This window comes from Lotus japonicus, chromosome 6 (genome assembly GCF_012489685.1).
Source record: "Lotus japonicus ecotype B-129 chromosome 6, LjGifu_v1.2".
NCBI lineage: Eukaryota > Viridiplantae > Streptophyta > Magnoliopsida > Fabales > Fabaceae > Lotus > Lotus japonicus.
Window position 1 is genome coordinate 48900222 of NC_080046.1, and position 18789 is coordinate 48919010.

The following is an 18789-nucleotide window of genomic DNA, read 5'->3' on the forward strand; positions in this document are numbered from 1 at the left end:
TCCTAACAATAAGCACTATTCCCAATCTTACCAACCCTAACCCTAATTATCTTCTTCTTAACCAAATGTTATAGTCTCTCTCACTCCCTTTAGTTCTTACCATCAATTTGAGACTAGATCTTCATTTTCACTTCGAACAAGATAAACGCCCTTCACTTTCATTTTCACCCTATATATCCCCCTTTGTTATGGCTATGTCGATCGACGGAGGCAATTGTTTCTACGTAGCGAATGAATGGCGTGTATTAGAATTGTGTGGAAGGAGGGATTCAACCTTGAGGTCCATTAGCTGTTGTGTTGCTTATATGTATGTCTCGAAACTCATAATTTATTTGTTACATTTAAGCTTCTGATTTCTCATTTATTTCGTCAGGGTTTTTCGTGTTTAGGTTTTAGGGTGGGGATCAAAACACATTATGGTTCTGCCTAATTTAACTTTCTCTTGATACATGTTAATCTTTTTTTTATTACAACTGCTTACATTCTCATGTGAGATTAAATTAGTTCATTGATTAATTTTATATGTTTTAGTCAATGTTGAGTTAGATTTTTGGTGTTATTCTTGGGGTATGAAAGTGTTTTAATTAAGGCAGGGTATGAAAGTGTTTTAGTTAGGGCATCATTTGATTGTTGGCACTGTCGTTCAAGGTCTACTACTATGATGTAGTTATAGCACAATCATACTTTAATAAGGTGTAATTTGATTTGAGATTGTTTTGATTTGTCGTTCTGTTAATTTACTCATTTTTGTAGTCATAGTTTCATCTGTAAATGAACCTAGTTACCATTACAAGGAGTGATAGCGATGTGTATAAGGGCTTAGATATTAATAGGTGATCATACTTTATGCAGTTTGCTTAGTTAAGGATTTAGGTTATGGGGCAAAAATTAAAATATGGTGGAAAAAGATGAATCAATCTTTGAGAGTGGCCGGAAGGTATTAGTGAATTATTTTGATGCATTGGAGTTGAATAATTATGCCTTTACTAAGAAACTGATAATTTTTTAATCATGTCGAACATGAAATTGAAAATCATAACATTGTGATCCTGAGTCAACTGAGGAAATGAACGATAAGATTGATTTAGGGTGTAGGTTAGTTGAACATTGTCACACACCATAAGTTAATGACAATTATGAGGAAATAAGTGAATTATTTTGGTGGAGGAAATAGTTTTGATGAAAAGGAAAGTACAAGTGACTGATATTGAAGGTATAAGTAATAACAAATTAATATAAGTATTTTACAAGTAATTAGAGTTTAGAGGCAATTAATTTAATTGATATTTTAATTTCCGCACATCCAATACATCTCTTAAGGGTATTTCCACTTAGATATCAGTAGGAGCAATCTCTCTCTGCATCAGGAAAATGTGGATGAGGTACAAGACTTTGAATCACCCATATCAATATATAATTCACCCAATGATCTTAAGCACTTCATAATTCTTAATTTGCATCAAAGGAGCAATATGTGTCACATATGCCTTAATCTTTTAGGACAAATGTCCTCCTTGAATGATCTTCACCTGCAAACACTCTAGGGTTGGAAATAGGTTGATAAGACTTTTGATTAGAGATTTTCACATAGATTTAATTTTAAATGTTGCAGAAAATGCACGTAGAATTACGTCAGCTTACTTATACGTAGATACCCTCATTAACACTTTATCACTAAACATGACTAAGATATCATTCATAGTGATTAAAAAAAAGAGATCCAAACCAAACAAAAAAGTTCAGAGACCAAAATCATGCATCACCTATTTATAAGAATTAAAAACATCTTAAAAACCTAAATATTAAAATGTATGATCTAACAACATGTATCATTATGCTAAAAAAAAAACATACCATTAAAGGGAGACAGTCTGGAACATCCACATTATGAACATTATGACTGAACTAGCTCTATAAGCATTTGTCTAGATCTACAAGCTCGAACCCAACGTCATTCTTAAGGGAGATAAACATGTACAAAATGAACCAACCATTAATTTGTAAGCCTAAATCTTAATAACATATTTGAATTAACTTTGTATTTCCTCACAATCTGTTCTGATATGCAGAACCTAACATAAGCTTCTCATCAAAATAGAATTTAATTTTAAAATCAATTGTGAAAATATTTTTTAGCATACACTAAATGTGTTTGAAAATTTATTAAGAAATCACATTGAAGTTAAAATCATGATGGAAAATGCTGCATCTCTTAGCTTTTGTACTCAACAATCAACATACACAAAACAAAAATATTGTAAGTAGTTATTGAATGAAAACTCTTGGTGTGGATAAAAAAATATTCCTAAATATATTCTTCTTCTTTTCCTCTACACTTTAAACTTCATGAGATCTCAATTCTCAACTCCACCACTACATTTTTTATTTTTTATAAAAAAATAAATTTAAGGAACAAGATAATGTAATTTTTTCACCCTTGGATCAAAAGTACACACGATGCAGTTACATATTGAACTCTAGAGGATCCATTTCATATATAAATCGGGTTACCAATCATCAGAAACCCTAATCACTGATCGGCACCAGTGACTGACAGAATCATCACTCTCTCCTTCTTCGATCAACGATTTCCGCAGAAATTCCCAATTCCCTCTTCGTTCCACCATTTCTCCCTCTCCACTCCACCATGGTCAGTTCAATTTCTTCAATTGCCGTTTGCTTTCTTCACTTCAGCTTCACACACTCTCAATTAGGGTTTTTTTCATTGTTATTGTTGAAAATTCAATAATCATGTTAATTCAATTTCAAACATGCGCGCAGTTTAAATTTAAGTATCAATCATTAATTGAACTCATTTTCCCCAATTTCTTTTCTGTTGATTCATGTTTTGGTATCAATGTGTTAGTTTTATGAGATAGGGAGAAAAGTGGGAAATTTACTGTGATTTTTGTTGTGTTTTGATAGTCAGCTCGAGGTGGAAGGGGCCGGGTTCGGAGGGATTACCCTTCTAGATATGAAGATAGTAAAGGGAATAATGGGGTTACTGGGCGAGGCGGCGGCGGTAGCAATAGCAATAGCAATAGCAGCATTAACCACCCTCCTTCCAGGCACCTTTGGGTTGGGAATCTGTCTCATGATATTGTGGAGGATGAATTGGCTATCCCTTTCTTACGGTTTGGGCCGCTGGATAGTGTCGCCTTCCAGCCTGGTCGAAGCTTTGCGTTTATCAACTTCAAGAGGGATGAAGATGCTATTGATGCCATGAGATCACTGCAAGGTTTTCCTCTTGCTGGCAACTCGCTAAGAATCGAGTATGCTAAGGCGGTCAGTGTTGCCCACCTTTTACTGCTTGTTATTTTTCCAGCTGATTATATCTATGTACTCCACAGAGTTTCAGTTCAGTTAAATCCTATTCACTTAATCAAGGCCATAGCAATAGGCTAGATATAAACCAACAATACTTGCAACATAAAAAATATGTAGGCATATAACTCATTAGTCACTGCTTTCCATGTATGGTAATTGATAAGGTTCAATCCACCAGACTAAAGCGTTCCAAAATATGCACATTGCATTGCACCTCTTACTGCTGGTTACTTTTCCAGCTGATTATATCCATGTACCCCAGAAGACAGAAGTTCAGTTCAGTCCAGTCCAATTCACTTAATCAAGTCCATAGTATTAGCCTATATTTAAACCAACAAAATTTGTTCTTGAAGAAAATATGTAGGCATATGCAACCCAGTAGTCACTGCTTTCCATGCTTGGTAATTGATAAGGTTCAATCCATCAGACTAAGGCCCTCCAAGATTTGCACATTACAATTGTTTAGTAAAGCATGATGGGAAGTTGCTTCTTTCCATTTTTAATTGATAATCACTCCAAACCAGGCTACAAAAACAACTTATCATCCAACTGCTGCCAAAGGATCCATGCACAGCATTAGCTTATCTGCTTAATACCTTTCACTAGTCCTGAACTCGTTTTCCAAATTGCTAATCTTGTGGGAAGGAAAGTTTCATGTTAGCCTCTTGCAATCTCAAGGATTTCAACATCATAGTTATATAAAAGAACCAGATATCAAAATGTGCTGGTTAGACTTCAAAAGAAGGATTGAGGTTTAATCTAGAACTAAAGTATGAATGTAGGTATTGCAAAGTAAAAAACTTGAGTTAGTTATTTAATTGAACCTTTTATGTTAAAGTACTCATGAAAATAAAATCAACAAGTCTATGGGTTTATTCAAGAAAATATTGTTAATGTGTTAGAAATAATGTAGATAGGCTTTAATGTAATTACATTGACCATAAGTTATGTATTTATGCCTCTTAGTATATATATTAGGGGTAATTGCACTGACCTCCCTCAAGGTTTGATGTTATTGCACTGACCTCCTCTCTATTTTGCAAAATGCATTGATCTCCCCTTCTTCGTATATCATTTAGAACAACAAATGAGTGCTGAGTATTATAATAATAATCTTAGGGGAAGTTCGTGCAATAATGATATACATTAAGGGAGATTTGTGCAATGATTGCAATAAAGTAAGAGTGGTTAGAATAACCTTGGGGGACGTCATTGCAATTTTCCCTCTTCCATTGTGTAATTCTAACACATATTCATCCCAAATCTTCCGTTTCTCACTCGCACTCTCATGATATCGGAGCTTATTCTATATCCGATATTGTGCCACCAAACTACCAATAATCAACTTATGCCTACAACTTTCCGGGGGCAACCTACCTTGGTCCCCATTCCCCAATGCAATATACTTGGTCTGTGGCTTTTCCAGTGCAATCAACATGGCCTCATGGATTTCTAGTGCAATGAGAAAAATTGATAGCCTATATCAGGTCCAAGGCTGTAAAGAACAAGCAAATAAGTTTGCCTAAAAAATTGAATCGAACTTCACAAAGGCAAATTAAAGGGAGATTACAACTATAGGAAAATAAAAGAAACTCAAAACCAAAGGTTCATCAACTGTAGAGTATGAGTGGAGTAACCCTCTTTAGCACAAAATTGAACTAACAGTAGATGTTTTCACCAGTAGATTAGGCAACAATAAGAAACAGTTCATATTTTTCTGAAATTTGTTATAGGTGCTACTATACTCTGAAAGTTAAATGCAAAAATATTTAAAAGCAGGGCAGTTTCTAAGAATAAGCACTCAATGGCTAATTATAATTGTAATATTTAACTAAGATGTAGTAATGTGACCATAAATGTTACTCATTTCAATTGCTGCTGCTTTGAATTGTTTGGCGAGCTATGATTCATTCATATTCATTATTTTCCACTTCATTTGCACATTCATTTTCTACTATCTCTCTTCTCTTTCAATCACATCACCCATCACATCTCTTATACTTACTTCCTCTTTTCTTCATTTCCCTCTTTTCTCTCCACCCCCTTTTAATTTAAAATGGAGTTTCAATGAAACTTTTTCCTTATTTGGCAATCACATTGCATGCCTTGGTTCATAATGTATGCGAGTTACATCAAATTTCAGTGTTATGAACTTTCGTACATTTTCAAGTACTTGATGGTTTATAGTGCATTAAATCTACTGGTTCAGTAAGACAATAAGTTCATCCAGCTCTCATATCAGAAGCTGCAGCAAGTGGTAATATCTGTTCAGTGTTTGTGTGTTTAAATCTGAGTGCTACTCTCATTATGCAACACAAATATAATTGTGGGGGATGAAAGTAGACTTGCACTGCCTACAATGTGAAATTTGTCTTCTTGTCAGTTTCCATTTTCCTTTACATCTTTTTCCTTTACATCTATCAGTATCACTGCCAATTAAGACCCATTCAAAAACTGACCTATATTAAGAAAATGGTGAGATGTGAAGAAAAGTGCAATTCAGAATTCTTTCTTGATTTCCCATAAGGAAATCTATGTTCATTTGTATTATGGCACCTGATCACATTAGTCTGATTACATAAGCAATAACCTAATTCTTCTTTCTCATCTCTTAAGTCATAATGCTAATTGAAACCTACGGTTTGTTGTATACAAAGGTATGAATGTGTATGCAATGAATGGGGAGAATAAGATATTCTATTGACAGAAGAAAACACCACATATAGGAGGAAAATACATCAAAGTTAAGTTGTTTATGTCTACGGTGTTCAGTAAAAAACCGAGCCATCATGATACATTGACATAATAACCATTGATATAACATTTTAAAATTCAACGGATATGATTTACTTTGAAAATTACATTAATGTCCTTTCTCACCCGCCCAACAAAATTTCATGGCCACCGTTTTTCATGTACCATCAACTTCTCTGGAGATCAACAATCTATCACGGCGAAGGTATAGTCGTCGCTGGGAAGTGTAAGCCCATTCATCCTTATTTTTCAGCTAACATAAGCACATTGTAACTCATTATCGGCCACCACTTTTACTGGAAACCACTTATGCACATCTCGTCTCCCCTCGATGTCAGCGCACCATTCTCCCTCATTAAGAGCACACGTGATTTTGTCGTTGAAACCTGCTCTGTCTCCCTCTGTAATGGCCTTGATTAGGTTTACCCTGATGTTGTTTATCTTTGTTTCCTTGAAGGGATGTCAAATCCAAGCCATAATCTTAATCATAAAACCAGGAATGGGTCCATTCCACTAGCTCTTCTTCTTGTGATAATAAATAGAGGGGTGCGCTTTCCCTTTGAATGTGTAGATCTTCCGGCCCTCGTGCCTAGCTTTACTTAATGCTCCTGAAGTCCAAAAAGGAAACTGAGTGGACCAGGGGCAGCGAAGTTAAGTGACAGAAATGGTAGTCGTGGACTGGTACTGCCTAGAGAATTGCAGTGTGTGAGAGGAGTCAGGGAGCAACGAGGCCCCTAACAACGAAACAAATTGATGAAGCTCACGGTGGTGGCAACATGCATTGTTGATGGTGCTTCGAGCGGCGGATCTCCTGGGAGAAAGGAGCTGAGAACATCCACCTCCTCGTTTAGCAAGGCCAAGCTTGAATGGCGATGGGCTTATACTTTCTAGGTTTGCAGCTGAGTAGAAGGGCAAAAACAAAATTGCAACACTAGAGTTAGGATATGATTGTCATTGCAGACTTGATCCATCGTGGTTCACTTACAAAATAACCCACGACAGACATAGCCATCAAAGTTTGACAAAAGAGATACCAAAGTTATCCAAAGAGCAAAACCCCAAATCAAATTTCCCATGGTAGATCAAATGACAAACTTAAAAAAATTGAAGACAATGTTTAATTCTAGTTATATCAATTACAAGAGATAACCAAATAACTAATGCATTTCCGTTAAGTTTTGAGCTCTCCTTACAAACATATCAGAAAAGTCATTGAGGAAACTACTCTTAAAGGGTGAAGTCAGTATTCCCAAAACAACAAAACTTTATCCAAATGAATGTTGCTAATGATCAGTATAAATATATGTATCTACTAGTCTTGAAGCTAGATATGTAGGCTTCGTGAGGCCTCCAAACATGGAACAGCTCAGCGTTACTATTAAAAATGCAAAATCAACATCGTCTGCAAAGAATGCTTTGTAAAGCATTATAGCTAGTTTTTGCTTCTAATTTCTGTTGATTTGTTCCAAGCAAAAACTCCAAATTCCTGCGGTTGATCCAAGGAACAAAATAGAGCTACGTTTCATTCACAATCCTATTATTTTCCACTTCATTTATACCACACTTTCTATCTATCTCTTTCTCTCTCTCCTTTATATCTCTTCTCTCCACTCCATTTAAACATAAAATGAAGTGTGAACAATTTTTTTTCCTTTCTATTTTTAGTATGTGCAATGGTGTGGCCATAGTGGCTTCATGTTAACGACTTATCGAGCATATCTGTCTCAATGAGAGTATGAACTTTGGCTTCACGCGGAACATCTGTTATGAACCATACACAACAGTGCATTCCTTCTAACAATATGTTATCAAGAAGGAGCATTAATATATTCCTGCAGTATAAAATATAAATGAGTAAAAAGTGGAGGGACCGACAAGAATGCACTGTGGAAGAATTAGGAGTTGAAAACCCTCTTTAACCATGCATGTCATCACTTAATAGCTTAATGGCCATGTCGATTTATTTAGTGTAAGGTATAGTTGTCTTTGTACTGTCCACGTCTCAACCTGGCTGGTGAGAAGGGAGTGTGCTAGATATAGATCCATCCATGAGCCTTCACTTGATAGCCTAAGCTTTTACCCTTGACAGGAATGAAGATTTGATGTGCTTTGATGTATGAACATGCTTAGAAAGGGGAGCAGTATTAACCAAACTATGAATCCAAAAGATTTGATTTTCAATTGTAGTAATCAATCATAGGCCACGGGAACTCATCCAATTTAATTCTTTAAAAGTATGTTAAGAGTCAAGATTCTCTACTAATACATGCGTCTGGAATTTGATTATTTCAAGAATTGTTGAATTAATCAAATTTCTAGATTTCCATAATCTCCAAAACCACAATCACCAAATCTAGCAAAAAAAGCCTTGCTAGAATTCGAATTTCTCAAGAAACACGAATTTGTTTTATTAGAATTTGGGTTAAGTTTAAATCTTTTCCAAAAGTTAGTTGGGGTGAGTATTGCTCCACCATATGTAAGGACTTATTTAGCTATATTTCTAGTTTATGTTAGACCTTAACACACCTCCTCACGCCCCAAATTGGACATTTGGAGTGTCAAATTTGCTTGAATGAACATTTGCGAGCAGGCCATATTTGGGTGGTCTCTGATAAATGGGATTTAGTCTGATTGTTCTACCCTATATAAAGACTTATTTAACCATATCTCTAGACTCTAGTTAATGTGAATGTGAGATCTTAACATGTTCAAGCACCTCATCCAAAGGAACAATTCAAGTTAGTTATCCTTGCTCCACATCTCCATCACATCAACATTAATTTCATAGATCACATTCAAACTCATTCAAGCAGATCAAATTTGAAGATGCAAACAAGATCTAGAGAGAGAGAATTTGAATTAACTCAATTAACAAATGAATTATAAACAGTTAAGAATAATTCTTAAGAGCATTCACAAGAGAAAAAGAAAACCCCTCAGTATTGATTCAAAGGTTCAGCAATCTATGGAAGAAAACTAAAAAATGCAGGGAAAAAAAAACCTGGAGAGAACAAGAGAATATTCTAGACTAAAGATGGCTCTGGAATCTCCAAATCATAACAAATGAATAATTGGTTCTGTACTATTTCGTTTCCTACCTATTTATACACGTTCTAAAGTTGTTTTTCTGAGTTCCACTTCAATTGTGTATAAATTTTGAGCCAAATAGAACAAGTTGGCCCAAGTCCCTTGTAATTGGGACCACATATAACTTAGTTATGACCATCAGAATGCTAAACTTGTAACTCTCTGACTACATGGATTTACACCCTCTAAACATCTCACAGGCAGAGATATCTTTATGTTAAATATAGCCTTGTATGTAAACTACAAGTTGGCTCTGGTTTAGTCTCATTTGTACATTTATACCAACTACCCCAAAAGTTTAACATGTTGGTTGAAGACACATGAACCATTTTATATCATATTTTCAACACACTCTCATGGAAGTCCATTGCCCTTAATCTGTAGCGCAGCCATGATGCTAGTATCATCACTGGCCCAATTAGCTCTTGCATGGACAATGCATAGGCTCATCCACATTGTGCTTAAATTCATAATTCTTAGAATAATAGAGCAACAAGAATTGAATCCCATGCCACTTGTTCATTGAGACTTTGATACCATGTCATAAACTAACTATCCCAAAACTTAAGTTGTTGGTAAAGACAGATAATGATCTTACGTTATATTGGTAACAATCTATAGATCCAAATATATAGACAACTTTTATGTAAAGGTCATGTTGTCAGGACCAGTCTCAACTGTGCAGTAAAAATTGCATACGGAAGGAGGCTGATTCAGGTCTCGGGCCTCTTTATTGAAAATGTGGATCTCTGTCTTAACTTTCCAGCAAGACAAAAATAACTTCAATTAGCCAAGTGTAGCTTGAGATATGCCTTGTAGGAGATAATGTCATGAGCACTAAAAATTCCAATTTAAGCATAAATTGAGACAAAGGTGTAGTTAAGCCCACTTACTCAGCTTCCTAAAAACATGTAGCATTTCTAACTAACTACTCACTCAGAATAATGACTTAGTGAGCAGCTCTAATGTTGAGAAGCCTAAGCTGATCAGGTTGCGCTTCCTGAACATAGAGCTCACATTTCTATCATGCACCAAGATGTTGGATGTCGGTAATCACTTCACCTTCATAATTCTGTTGCCTAGTTATGAAATTAGTATTCTGAATGCTTGAAATGTATGATAATTTCACATTTAGTTTATATTCTTGATTGCAGGATAAGCCACCGATAACATCACGTGATGAAGATTACTCACGGGATGAGCGGAGATCAGCATTAAGGGGATCATCTCCTGTCTCCAATAGAGAGCATAGAGGACGCCATGATAGCCCTGAACCACATTATTCTGACAAATCCAAGCTTAGTGATAAAAGTTCAGAGCCCAGTGAGGTTTTATGGGTTGGGTTCCCAGCTCAGTTAAAGGTGGAAGAATCCATTCTGAGAAGGGCTTTTTCTCCATTTGGTGAGATTGAGAAGATTACTACATTTTCAGGTCGTAGCTATGCCTTTGTTCGGTTCAGAAGTCTGACTTCAGCATGCAGAGCAAGAGACAACCTGAGGGGAAAGCTATTTGGGAACCCCCGTGTGCATATTTGTTTTGCCAAGAGTGATGCAGGTTCATCAAGCAGTGGGAGGAGCTCATTGAATGCTCCTCTTTCCCCACTTTACAAGCCACGTGATCGTGATGGATCTTCTGAGAATCTCATTCTGGATAGGAGCTTCGGTGGAGATCGGAATATTAGTTCTCCAAACCTTTACCGGAATCGGGATTCTGGAGATTCTGGTTCTTATGATTTTAACCTTAGGGGGGGTTCTTCATGGACTGGGGGAAATAACACAAATGAGCAAAGGAACATTGGACAGAAGGGAACTTCGCTAGGAGCACCACATGAATTCTATGGACATATAAATAGTCCACCAAGAGAAAGAAATGTTCATCTGGGTGATTTCCCACAGAAATTTCCTCAAAGGGGTGCATTCTTTGAAGATCAGCAGGCCATGCCAGAAGATATCCCCTATCTACATGAGGCTAAAAGGCTAAGGACTGGTCCTTCTTCTCCTGAGGGAGAGCTTCCAGAGTATCCTTTCTCTGAGTTCGAAAGGCAGAAACATGTTTTTCCAAGACTGTTACCTGATTTTCCCCAACGTGAGCATTTTGATCAAAGCTTTGATTCTGGAAATTTTGCTTATCGCCAAACACTTGATCACCGGCCAAATTCACCTCTGGCTCCTTTAGATAATAGGCATGAAGGATGGAAACCTTATGATAGCTTCCCAATGGGTCCTGGTACACTGAATTCCCAATCAAAATTTGTTGAGAAGAAAATATTCACACCTGAACCTGATAATTCATCTGTAAGTGAGTGGAAATGGGAAGGAACGATTGCTAAAGGTGGAACCCCGGTTTGTCGTGCACGCTGCTTCCCTGTGGGGAAGGTCCTGGATATCTTGCTGTAAGTATAAAATGTTCCTTTGAAAATGTTAATTTCTAGGTTAAAATGTCTTATATCAGCTTTGAAATAGTTTTGCTTTTCTATTTCTTGACTAGTCAATCTCTCTTGGTATGGAACTGCTTTAATTCAAATATAATCTATGGACAAACATGTTTTATGTTTACATTATACAGCATCTTGTTAACTTTTGAATTAAAACATTGGTTTTACATTGCAACACAATGCTATGCAACTGCAAGGATGCAAGGAGAAATTCTGATTGAAAACTCTGGCATTACACTGATTCATCAACTTCACATCCATGCAACTGTAACACAATGCAAAAAGAAGCTTACAATCATTATTTTCCTCTCAATTGTTTATGTTGTTTTCAGACCTGACTTCTTGGATTGCACTGCAAGAACTAGTTTGGACATGCTTGCAAAGCATTACTACCAAGCAGTTGGTGTTTGGGTTGTTTTCTTTGTGCCTGGAAGTGATGCAGACATCGAATTCTACAATGAATTCATGCATTATTTGGAGGAAAAGCAGCGGGCTGCGGTTGCCAAGTTGGACGACAAGACGACAGTGTTTCTTGTACCTCCATCAGAATTTTCAGAGAAGGTGTTGAAGGTACCTGGTAAATTGAGCATATCTGGCGTCATTCTCAGGTTGGAGTATCCTACTTTAAATCATGGTCCCATGCCCATTGAAGGAGTCATGAAAAATGAAAATCTGTTGTCCTATAATGAGAATGCATTCAATCCAAATTCATCATTTCCATCAGTACGTATTCCTCCTCCATCTATTTCAGAATATGGCAATTCTGGAATAAGCAATCATTCATTTCTGGGAAATAAATTTCCAGCAGCTCCATCAGTTTCGGACTCAGCTCGTGCTCTGGTTAGCATGCCTGAATCTCATGATGACCGAAGTCGTTCTTATCCTCCACTCCCGCCGCAGACATCTGGACCAAACTGGTCTTCTCACAATCTGCAGAACTTTAGATCTTTACCGATGCAATTATCAAGTGCTGCTTCTGAGCCTATTGCCGAGGAGCGGCAGCCCATCATTCCAAGACCAGACATAAGCTCAGCTCATCATTCCAATGCAATTTCTGGTATTCCTTTATCAATGCCTGTGGGAGCTCTGGAACCAGAACAACTTGTTCGACTAGCTGAAACTCTTCTGGAGCAAAGGAGGCAATCTGGAAGCTCGTTGAGCTCGTCCGCTTTCAGTGATCCTCGGCAGAACAGATTTGATGGATCTGACACCTCCCAGAGGTATGCAGCAGAGAACAACCTGGTGAATTCTGAATTTTCAGCGCCTCAGCTTAGTCAACTTCTACAGTCACAGATGTCAAACGTGGCTCTACCGCCACAAACAGTTCAAAGGGAACCACAAAGTGAGGTTAATGGAAATCAGCAGTTCAGAGATAGTGGTAGCTTGCAAGCAACATTACAACTGGCTTCTGCTCTTCTTCATCAACTCCAGCAGGGAAAACCAAGTTGAGCACTACCAGGGTGTTTGCTGTTGCTTTCGTGGTTCGGCGTTGTAGCATAAGGTTCTGAAACTAGGATTACTGGCTGTAAGATGCATGGTTAGATTTTGAGTTTATGCAGTGGCTTTTAGGCAATTTGATTTCGAGTAGAAATGCTGCAGTTCTTGGTTTTTAGAGTCTGGTTTTAGCTTACACTCAGGACTTTTTCTCTTTCAGAAAATTTAGTGCCAAACCTTGCTCCTTATTAGCATGTTTGAACTTTGAATCAGCTTGAATCAATTCTGGCATGCAGAAGCTACTCACAGAACCTTCTTCTGATAATTGATTTTGGCTTTAGAATTAATTATAAGAGGATTTCTAAACATGCTCTAAGATGGCATTTCAGAAGTTCCTTCATGGCTTGGTTTGGTTTGCCTTTTCAGAATATGTATGTGTGATGCATGAAAATGAGTTTTACTTTTCCCTTACTTGATCTTAGTGGTAAGATTCAATTACTTAAACTTATCTGAAGATTCAATAATCCTTTTTTAATTTCAATCAATTCATGAAATAGTCATTTAAGTATTAAAACGCTAATTCTTTTATTCAGCTAAGTTTAAATTTTTATTAAAAATTTATATTGATAAATTTTGAAAAATATTCTGTTGTCACCAATTTCACGTCATACTTAGAGAAATGAGAATAGGAAAAGAGAAAAATGGGATATATAAGTGATTGTGACGATAAAATAAAAGATCGAGATAAATAAAAAATGAATAAAATAAAATAGAAGAGAAAATGAATGTGAATATATCACAGTTGGAATTTCAACAACTTACTTTTATTCTTCTTATTCACTATATATTATAATTAATCTTATTATAAAGTGATAAACGGACACAATAACATGATTAGATAAACATTGGTAAAAATATGTATCTTCATGTTCATGGAGCAGATGAGACACACTTACTGTGAAGTGTGAAGCAATTCTCACGTAGTCACTAGCTACTAGGCAATTTCGTAGTCAACAAGTCAATAGACAGGAAACGCGTTGCTGAGAGAGAGAGAGAGAGAGAGTGTAAGTAGGGACCAGACCTGCAGGTATGAATGAAATTATGAACAATCATGCTTCACAGTTGACTAGAGTAGAACCACTACTTGACTTGCAACCCTGCATACTATAGTGCTTCACAGCTCCCTAAGCAATTACCTTCAAACTTCTTCCTTGTTTCAATCATCTTCAGACAACCAACCAATCTCGTTGATATTAGTACTGAGAATTGAACCAAATTAACTATCAATTTTGCTGCTTCTTCATCATCATCTAGCCTTCCTCTTCATCTTACTCAGAAAAATATATTGTCATGGAGGATAACCACCAAATCATCAATTTTGCTCCTTCTTCTTCATCTTCTGTGATGTCTCTGAAAAAATATGATGTTTTTCTTAGCTTTCGTGGTGAAGATACTCGAGACAACTTCACCAGCCATCTTTATGATGCTCTCCAAAAGGAAGTGGAGACCTACATAGACTACAGGCTTGACAAGGGAGATGATATCTCACAAGCACTCATCAAAGCCATACAAGACTCACTTGTATCTGTTGTCATCTTCTCTGAAAACTATGCTTCCTCCAAGTGGTGCTTGGATGAGATCAGCGTGATTCTTCAATGCAAGAGAGATCATGGACAAATTGTAATACCTGTGTTCTATAAAGTAGATCCTTCACATGTCAGGAAGCAGACAGGGAGCTACAAGGAAGCTTTTGCAAAGCATGAGCAAGATCTGAACAACAGTGATGATGACAAGTTGCAGAAATGGAGATGTGCACTCAGAGATGCAGCCAATTTGGCAGGGTGGGACTCTCAGAGTTTTAGGTACTACTATATATCCTCAAAACTCTACCTTTCTTCTTGATAAATATTACTTCTAGTATATCAAATCATAAGATATTGATGGTGTCTTCTGGTGTTGTTGAATTGAATTTTATGCAAGTTTAAATGATTAATATCTACTATTGTAATATTCATTCCTCTGTATTTTCACGATTTCATCCTTGCTTTTTATTTTGATTGATTTGTGATACAGTTTTTCCTTAACTCCTATCATGCTTTAATGCTAGGAATGAATCTGAATTCATTAAGGACATTGTTAAAGATGTTTTACAAAAACTGAATATCAGATACCCAGTGGAATTGAAGGGATTAGTTGGAATAGAGGAAAATTATGCAGGGGTTGAATCATTATTGAAAATTGGCTCAATTGATGATGTTCGAGTGGTTGGAATATGGGGCATGGGTGGCATAGGGAAGACCACACTGGCGCGTGCTTTGTATGCCAAGTTGTCTATTCAATTTGAAGGTCATTGCTTCCTCAAAAGTGTAAGGGAACAATCAGAAAAGAAGGGTTTAGATGCTTTGCGCAACAAACTTTTTTCTGAGTTGTTAGGAGAAAAAAATCTTCAAGTTGAGTCCCCTTATGTGATGAGAAGGCTTGCACGTAAGAAAGTTCTTATTGTTTTGGATGATGTGGCTACCTCTCAACAGTTACAAGAACTCATCACTGATTATTACTGTTTGGCACCAGGAAGTAGAGTGATTGTAACGACTAGAGACAAACACATAATTAGTCAGGTGAATGGTATATATGAGGTCAAGGAACTGAATTACCATGACTCTCTTCACCTTTTCTACTTGAATGCCTTCAAAGAAAAGTGTCTTGATGGATATGAAGAGCTATCAAAATGTGTGATTGCATATTGCAAACGAAATCCTTTGGCTTTAAAAGTCTTGGGTGCACGTCTTCGATCAAAGAGTATAGATGTGTGGAAAAGTGAATTGAAAAAGCTCTGCAAGATTCCAGACGTGAATATTCATAATGTCTTGAAATTGAGTTTTGATGGCTTGGATTCTGATGAGAAGAACATATTTCTAGATATTGCATGCTTCTTAAAAGGAGAATCTAGAGATTACGTGACAAGTCTACTAGATGCTTGTGGTTTCTTTCCCGATGTTGGGATAGAAGACCTTATAGATAAGTCTCTTTTAACTGTTTCAAATGAGGGTCATATAGAAATGCATGACTTGATACAAGAAATGGGTTGGAATATTGTTCGTCAAGAATTTGATAAAGACCCTGGACGACGAAGTCGATTGTGGGATCCCGAGGAAGTGTTTGATGTATTGAAAAATAATAAGGTTAGCGCAAATTAAAATTACTCATCTTTGAATTAATAAAATTTCATGTGTGTGTGGAATGTAGCTATTATTATAACATTTACTACTTACTATTCTCTTTTTGTTTTGTCAGGGAACTGAATCTGTAGAAGGCATAATTTTAAATGTGTCCAAAATTAGAAAGGATTTACATTTGGGCTTTAGTTCCTTCACAAAAATGACTGAAGTAAGAATTCTTAAATTCTATTATGGTAGGTGGAGTAAAGAATGTAAGATATACCTTCCTAATGGTCTTGACTCATTGTCTGACAAATTGAGACTCCTTGAATGGCATCGATACTGTTTGGAGTCTTTGCCATCAACCTTTTGTGCTGAAAAGCTGGTTAAGCTTGTCATGTCACGCAGCAACCTTAAAAAGCTTTGGGATGAAGTTCAAGTAAGAATGTGTCTATATTAAATATATTCTGGTTTTGTTTTCAACTTTTTGCAGTTTTTGTTGGTAATATTGTAGAGGTGGAAATAGAGGCTAACACATAGAAAGATTCTCTGCATAACCTAGCAAAAAATTAGAGTTTTAGAGAATTATTTAGTGGTTGAGTTCTTTAGTATTTCACTTGTTATATTTTGCATCTCATAAACATGTACTTATAACATACTGAGTGAATGTTACAATAATCAAAGAGTCCACTCGCCACTAGTTGTTTAATGCCTACTTAATCACTCTAGTGAGCATTAAACATCTCCACTAACATCAATAGCAATAAACCCATGATTCTTCACTCACAATCATTAACTTCCATAACAACACATTCCTGAACACTTTTTTTGGAGGGAGTTACTACCTCGTGCTTCCTGAGGTGAAACCCATGCACTGGACAGTGTATGAGTGATTTCCATATATATGCTTACATATCTTCTCTCATTTATTACAGAATCTTGTGAATTTAAAGGAAATTGACCTTACATGCTCCAAAGACCTGGTTGAGCTCCCAGACTTAACTCATGCTACAAATCTTGAAGTATTACGTCTTGGGAAATGTATAAGTTTGCGTGAAGTTCATCCATCCATTTTATCTCTCCCCAATCTTTGGGATCTGAATTTACGTTGTTGCACCAAGATTGAAAGCCTTGAAAGTGAGGTCCATTCAAAATCTCTTCGCACAATCAACCTCCGCAACTGCTCATCCCTAAAGAAATTCTCAGTCTTCTCTGAGAAATTGGAGGAATTGTGGTTAGATGATACAGCTATCCAGGAACTACCCTCGTCAATTTGGCGTTGTGAGAAACTTAGGGACTTGAGTCTAATGGGGTGTGACAATCTTAAGAGTTTTGGGATTGGGAGCAAGTCATCTCATGATCCAGTAAATGCATCTCTTGTGTCTCTAAACCTTTCTGGGTGCAAATTAGTGAATGAATCCAATCTAAGTTTAATCCTTGATGGTATGCGGTCTTTATCTGAGTTGTATTTGGAAGATTGTTGCAACTTACGAGCACTCCCTGACTCCATTGGCTCGTTAACATCGTTGGAGTCGTTAGACCTAAGTGGAAGCATTAATGTTGAGATGTTGTCTCTAAACATCAAGAACCTTTTGAAGCTAGAATATCTTTGGTTATACAATTGCAGGAAACTTGTGTCTCTGCCAGAGCTTCCACCTTCCCTGGTGGTGTTACCTGCCACTATCTGCCTAGAGTTACGAGCACTCGCTGACATGAAGAACCTTTTGAAGCTAGAAGATCTTTGCTTAGACAATTGCAGGAAACTTGTGTCTCTGCCAGAGCTTCCACCTTCCCTGATAAGGTTGCCGTCAACTGCACATCTCTGGAGACCAACTTCAGTACTCAATTGTTGTCGGTGGAAATACAGATGATCATGGTGGATATGTTATGGTCCGTGGATCCCAAGTTCCTGACATGTGTATGTTTGGTGGTGAAGGGGATTCAATAACTTTTCCGCAACTTGCAAATTCTGAAAACATATGCCGCATTATTTGTTGCCTGGTACGGCAAGGCTACAGTGGAAGAGTGCGATATCGGATCAACAAAACATCCCACATACGATGATTGGCGTACTTTGTTTTATCATGACGGTGACACTTCCATTTTGGATGATCATCTAGTTCCTATGATGCACGGGTACTCCAAAAATCGCATTGTACCCGTACCGGGTACGTACCCGGTACGGGTACGCCATGGGTACGCCGTGGGTACGTACCAGGTACGTACCCAAGTCCACCAAAAAAAAAAACTGGGGTACGTTTTTGGGTACGCCACGGGTAGGTTTGGGTACGTCCGTGGGTACTCCGGATACTTTTTTTTTTAAAAAAAAAATTTGTTCAAAACTACCTCGTTTTTGTTCACTGATGATGGAGAAGGGAATGATGATACCATTACTGTTTGAGAGAGCTTTGATTTTGTATTGTTGGTTGTTGAACAATCTATCGTTTAATTGTTTTGTTGTGTTGAACAATCGTATTGTCTCTTTTGTACTATTTTAATTTGTGTTACTGTCTATGTTGAACAATCTTATGTTATGTCTCTTCAATGTTACTCAATCTTATGTTATGTTTCTTCAATCTTAAGATTATCTATGAC

The 18789-nt window shown here is 36.9% G+C and overlaps 1 protein-coding gene and 1 pseudogene across 3 annotated transcripts; both read left to right on the forward strand.

The window, feature by feature from the left end:
• Positions 1–2475: 2475 nt before the first annotated feature.
• Positions 2476–13404, forward strand: LOC130726492 (flowering time control protein FPA). Of its 2 annotated transcripts, XM_057577769.1 has the most exons (4): positions 2476–2650; positions 2926–3285; positions 10323–11560; positions 11935–13404. In XM_057577769.1, exons 1-4 carry the CDS (start codon positions 2648–2650, stop codon positions 13049–13051), a joined length of 2718 nt encoding a protein of 905 aa, XP_057433752.1. In that variant the 5' UTR covers positions 2476–2647; the 3' UTR covers positions 13052–13404. The 2 variants fall into 2 exon arrangements, with proteins under 2 accessions (XP_057433752.1, XP_057433753.1); XM_057577770.1 differs by lacking the exons at positions 2476–2650; positions 2926–3285 and adding an exon at positions 3416–10217.
• Positions 13405–14090: 686 nt separating this feature from the next.
• Positions 14091–18770, forward strand: LOC130722581 (disease resistance protein RPV1-like; annotated as a pseudogene). Its single transcript, XR_009014019.1, has 4 exons — positions 14091–14898; positions 15144–16218; positions 16331–16633; positions 17130–18770. The product of XR_009014019.1 is annotated as a disease resistance protein RPV1-like (transcript).
• Positions 18771–18789: the final 19 nt, after the last annotated feature.

Excerpts from the sequence above, each read along its gene's own strand:
- LOC130726492 (XM_057577769.1), top strand. Across the intron at positions 3,286-10,322 it reads GAATCGAGTATGCTAAGGCG|GATAAGCCACCGATAACATC; the intron begins GTCAGTGTTGCC and ends TCTTGATTGCAG. Across the intron at positions 11,561-11,934 it reads AAGGTCCTGGATATCTTGCT|ACCTGACTTCTTGGATTGCA; the intron begins GTAAGTATAAAA and ends TGTTGTTTTCAG.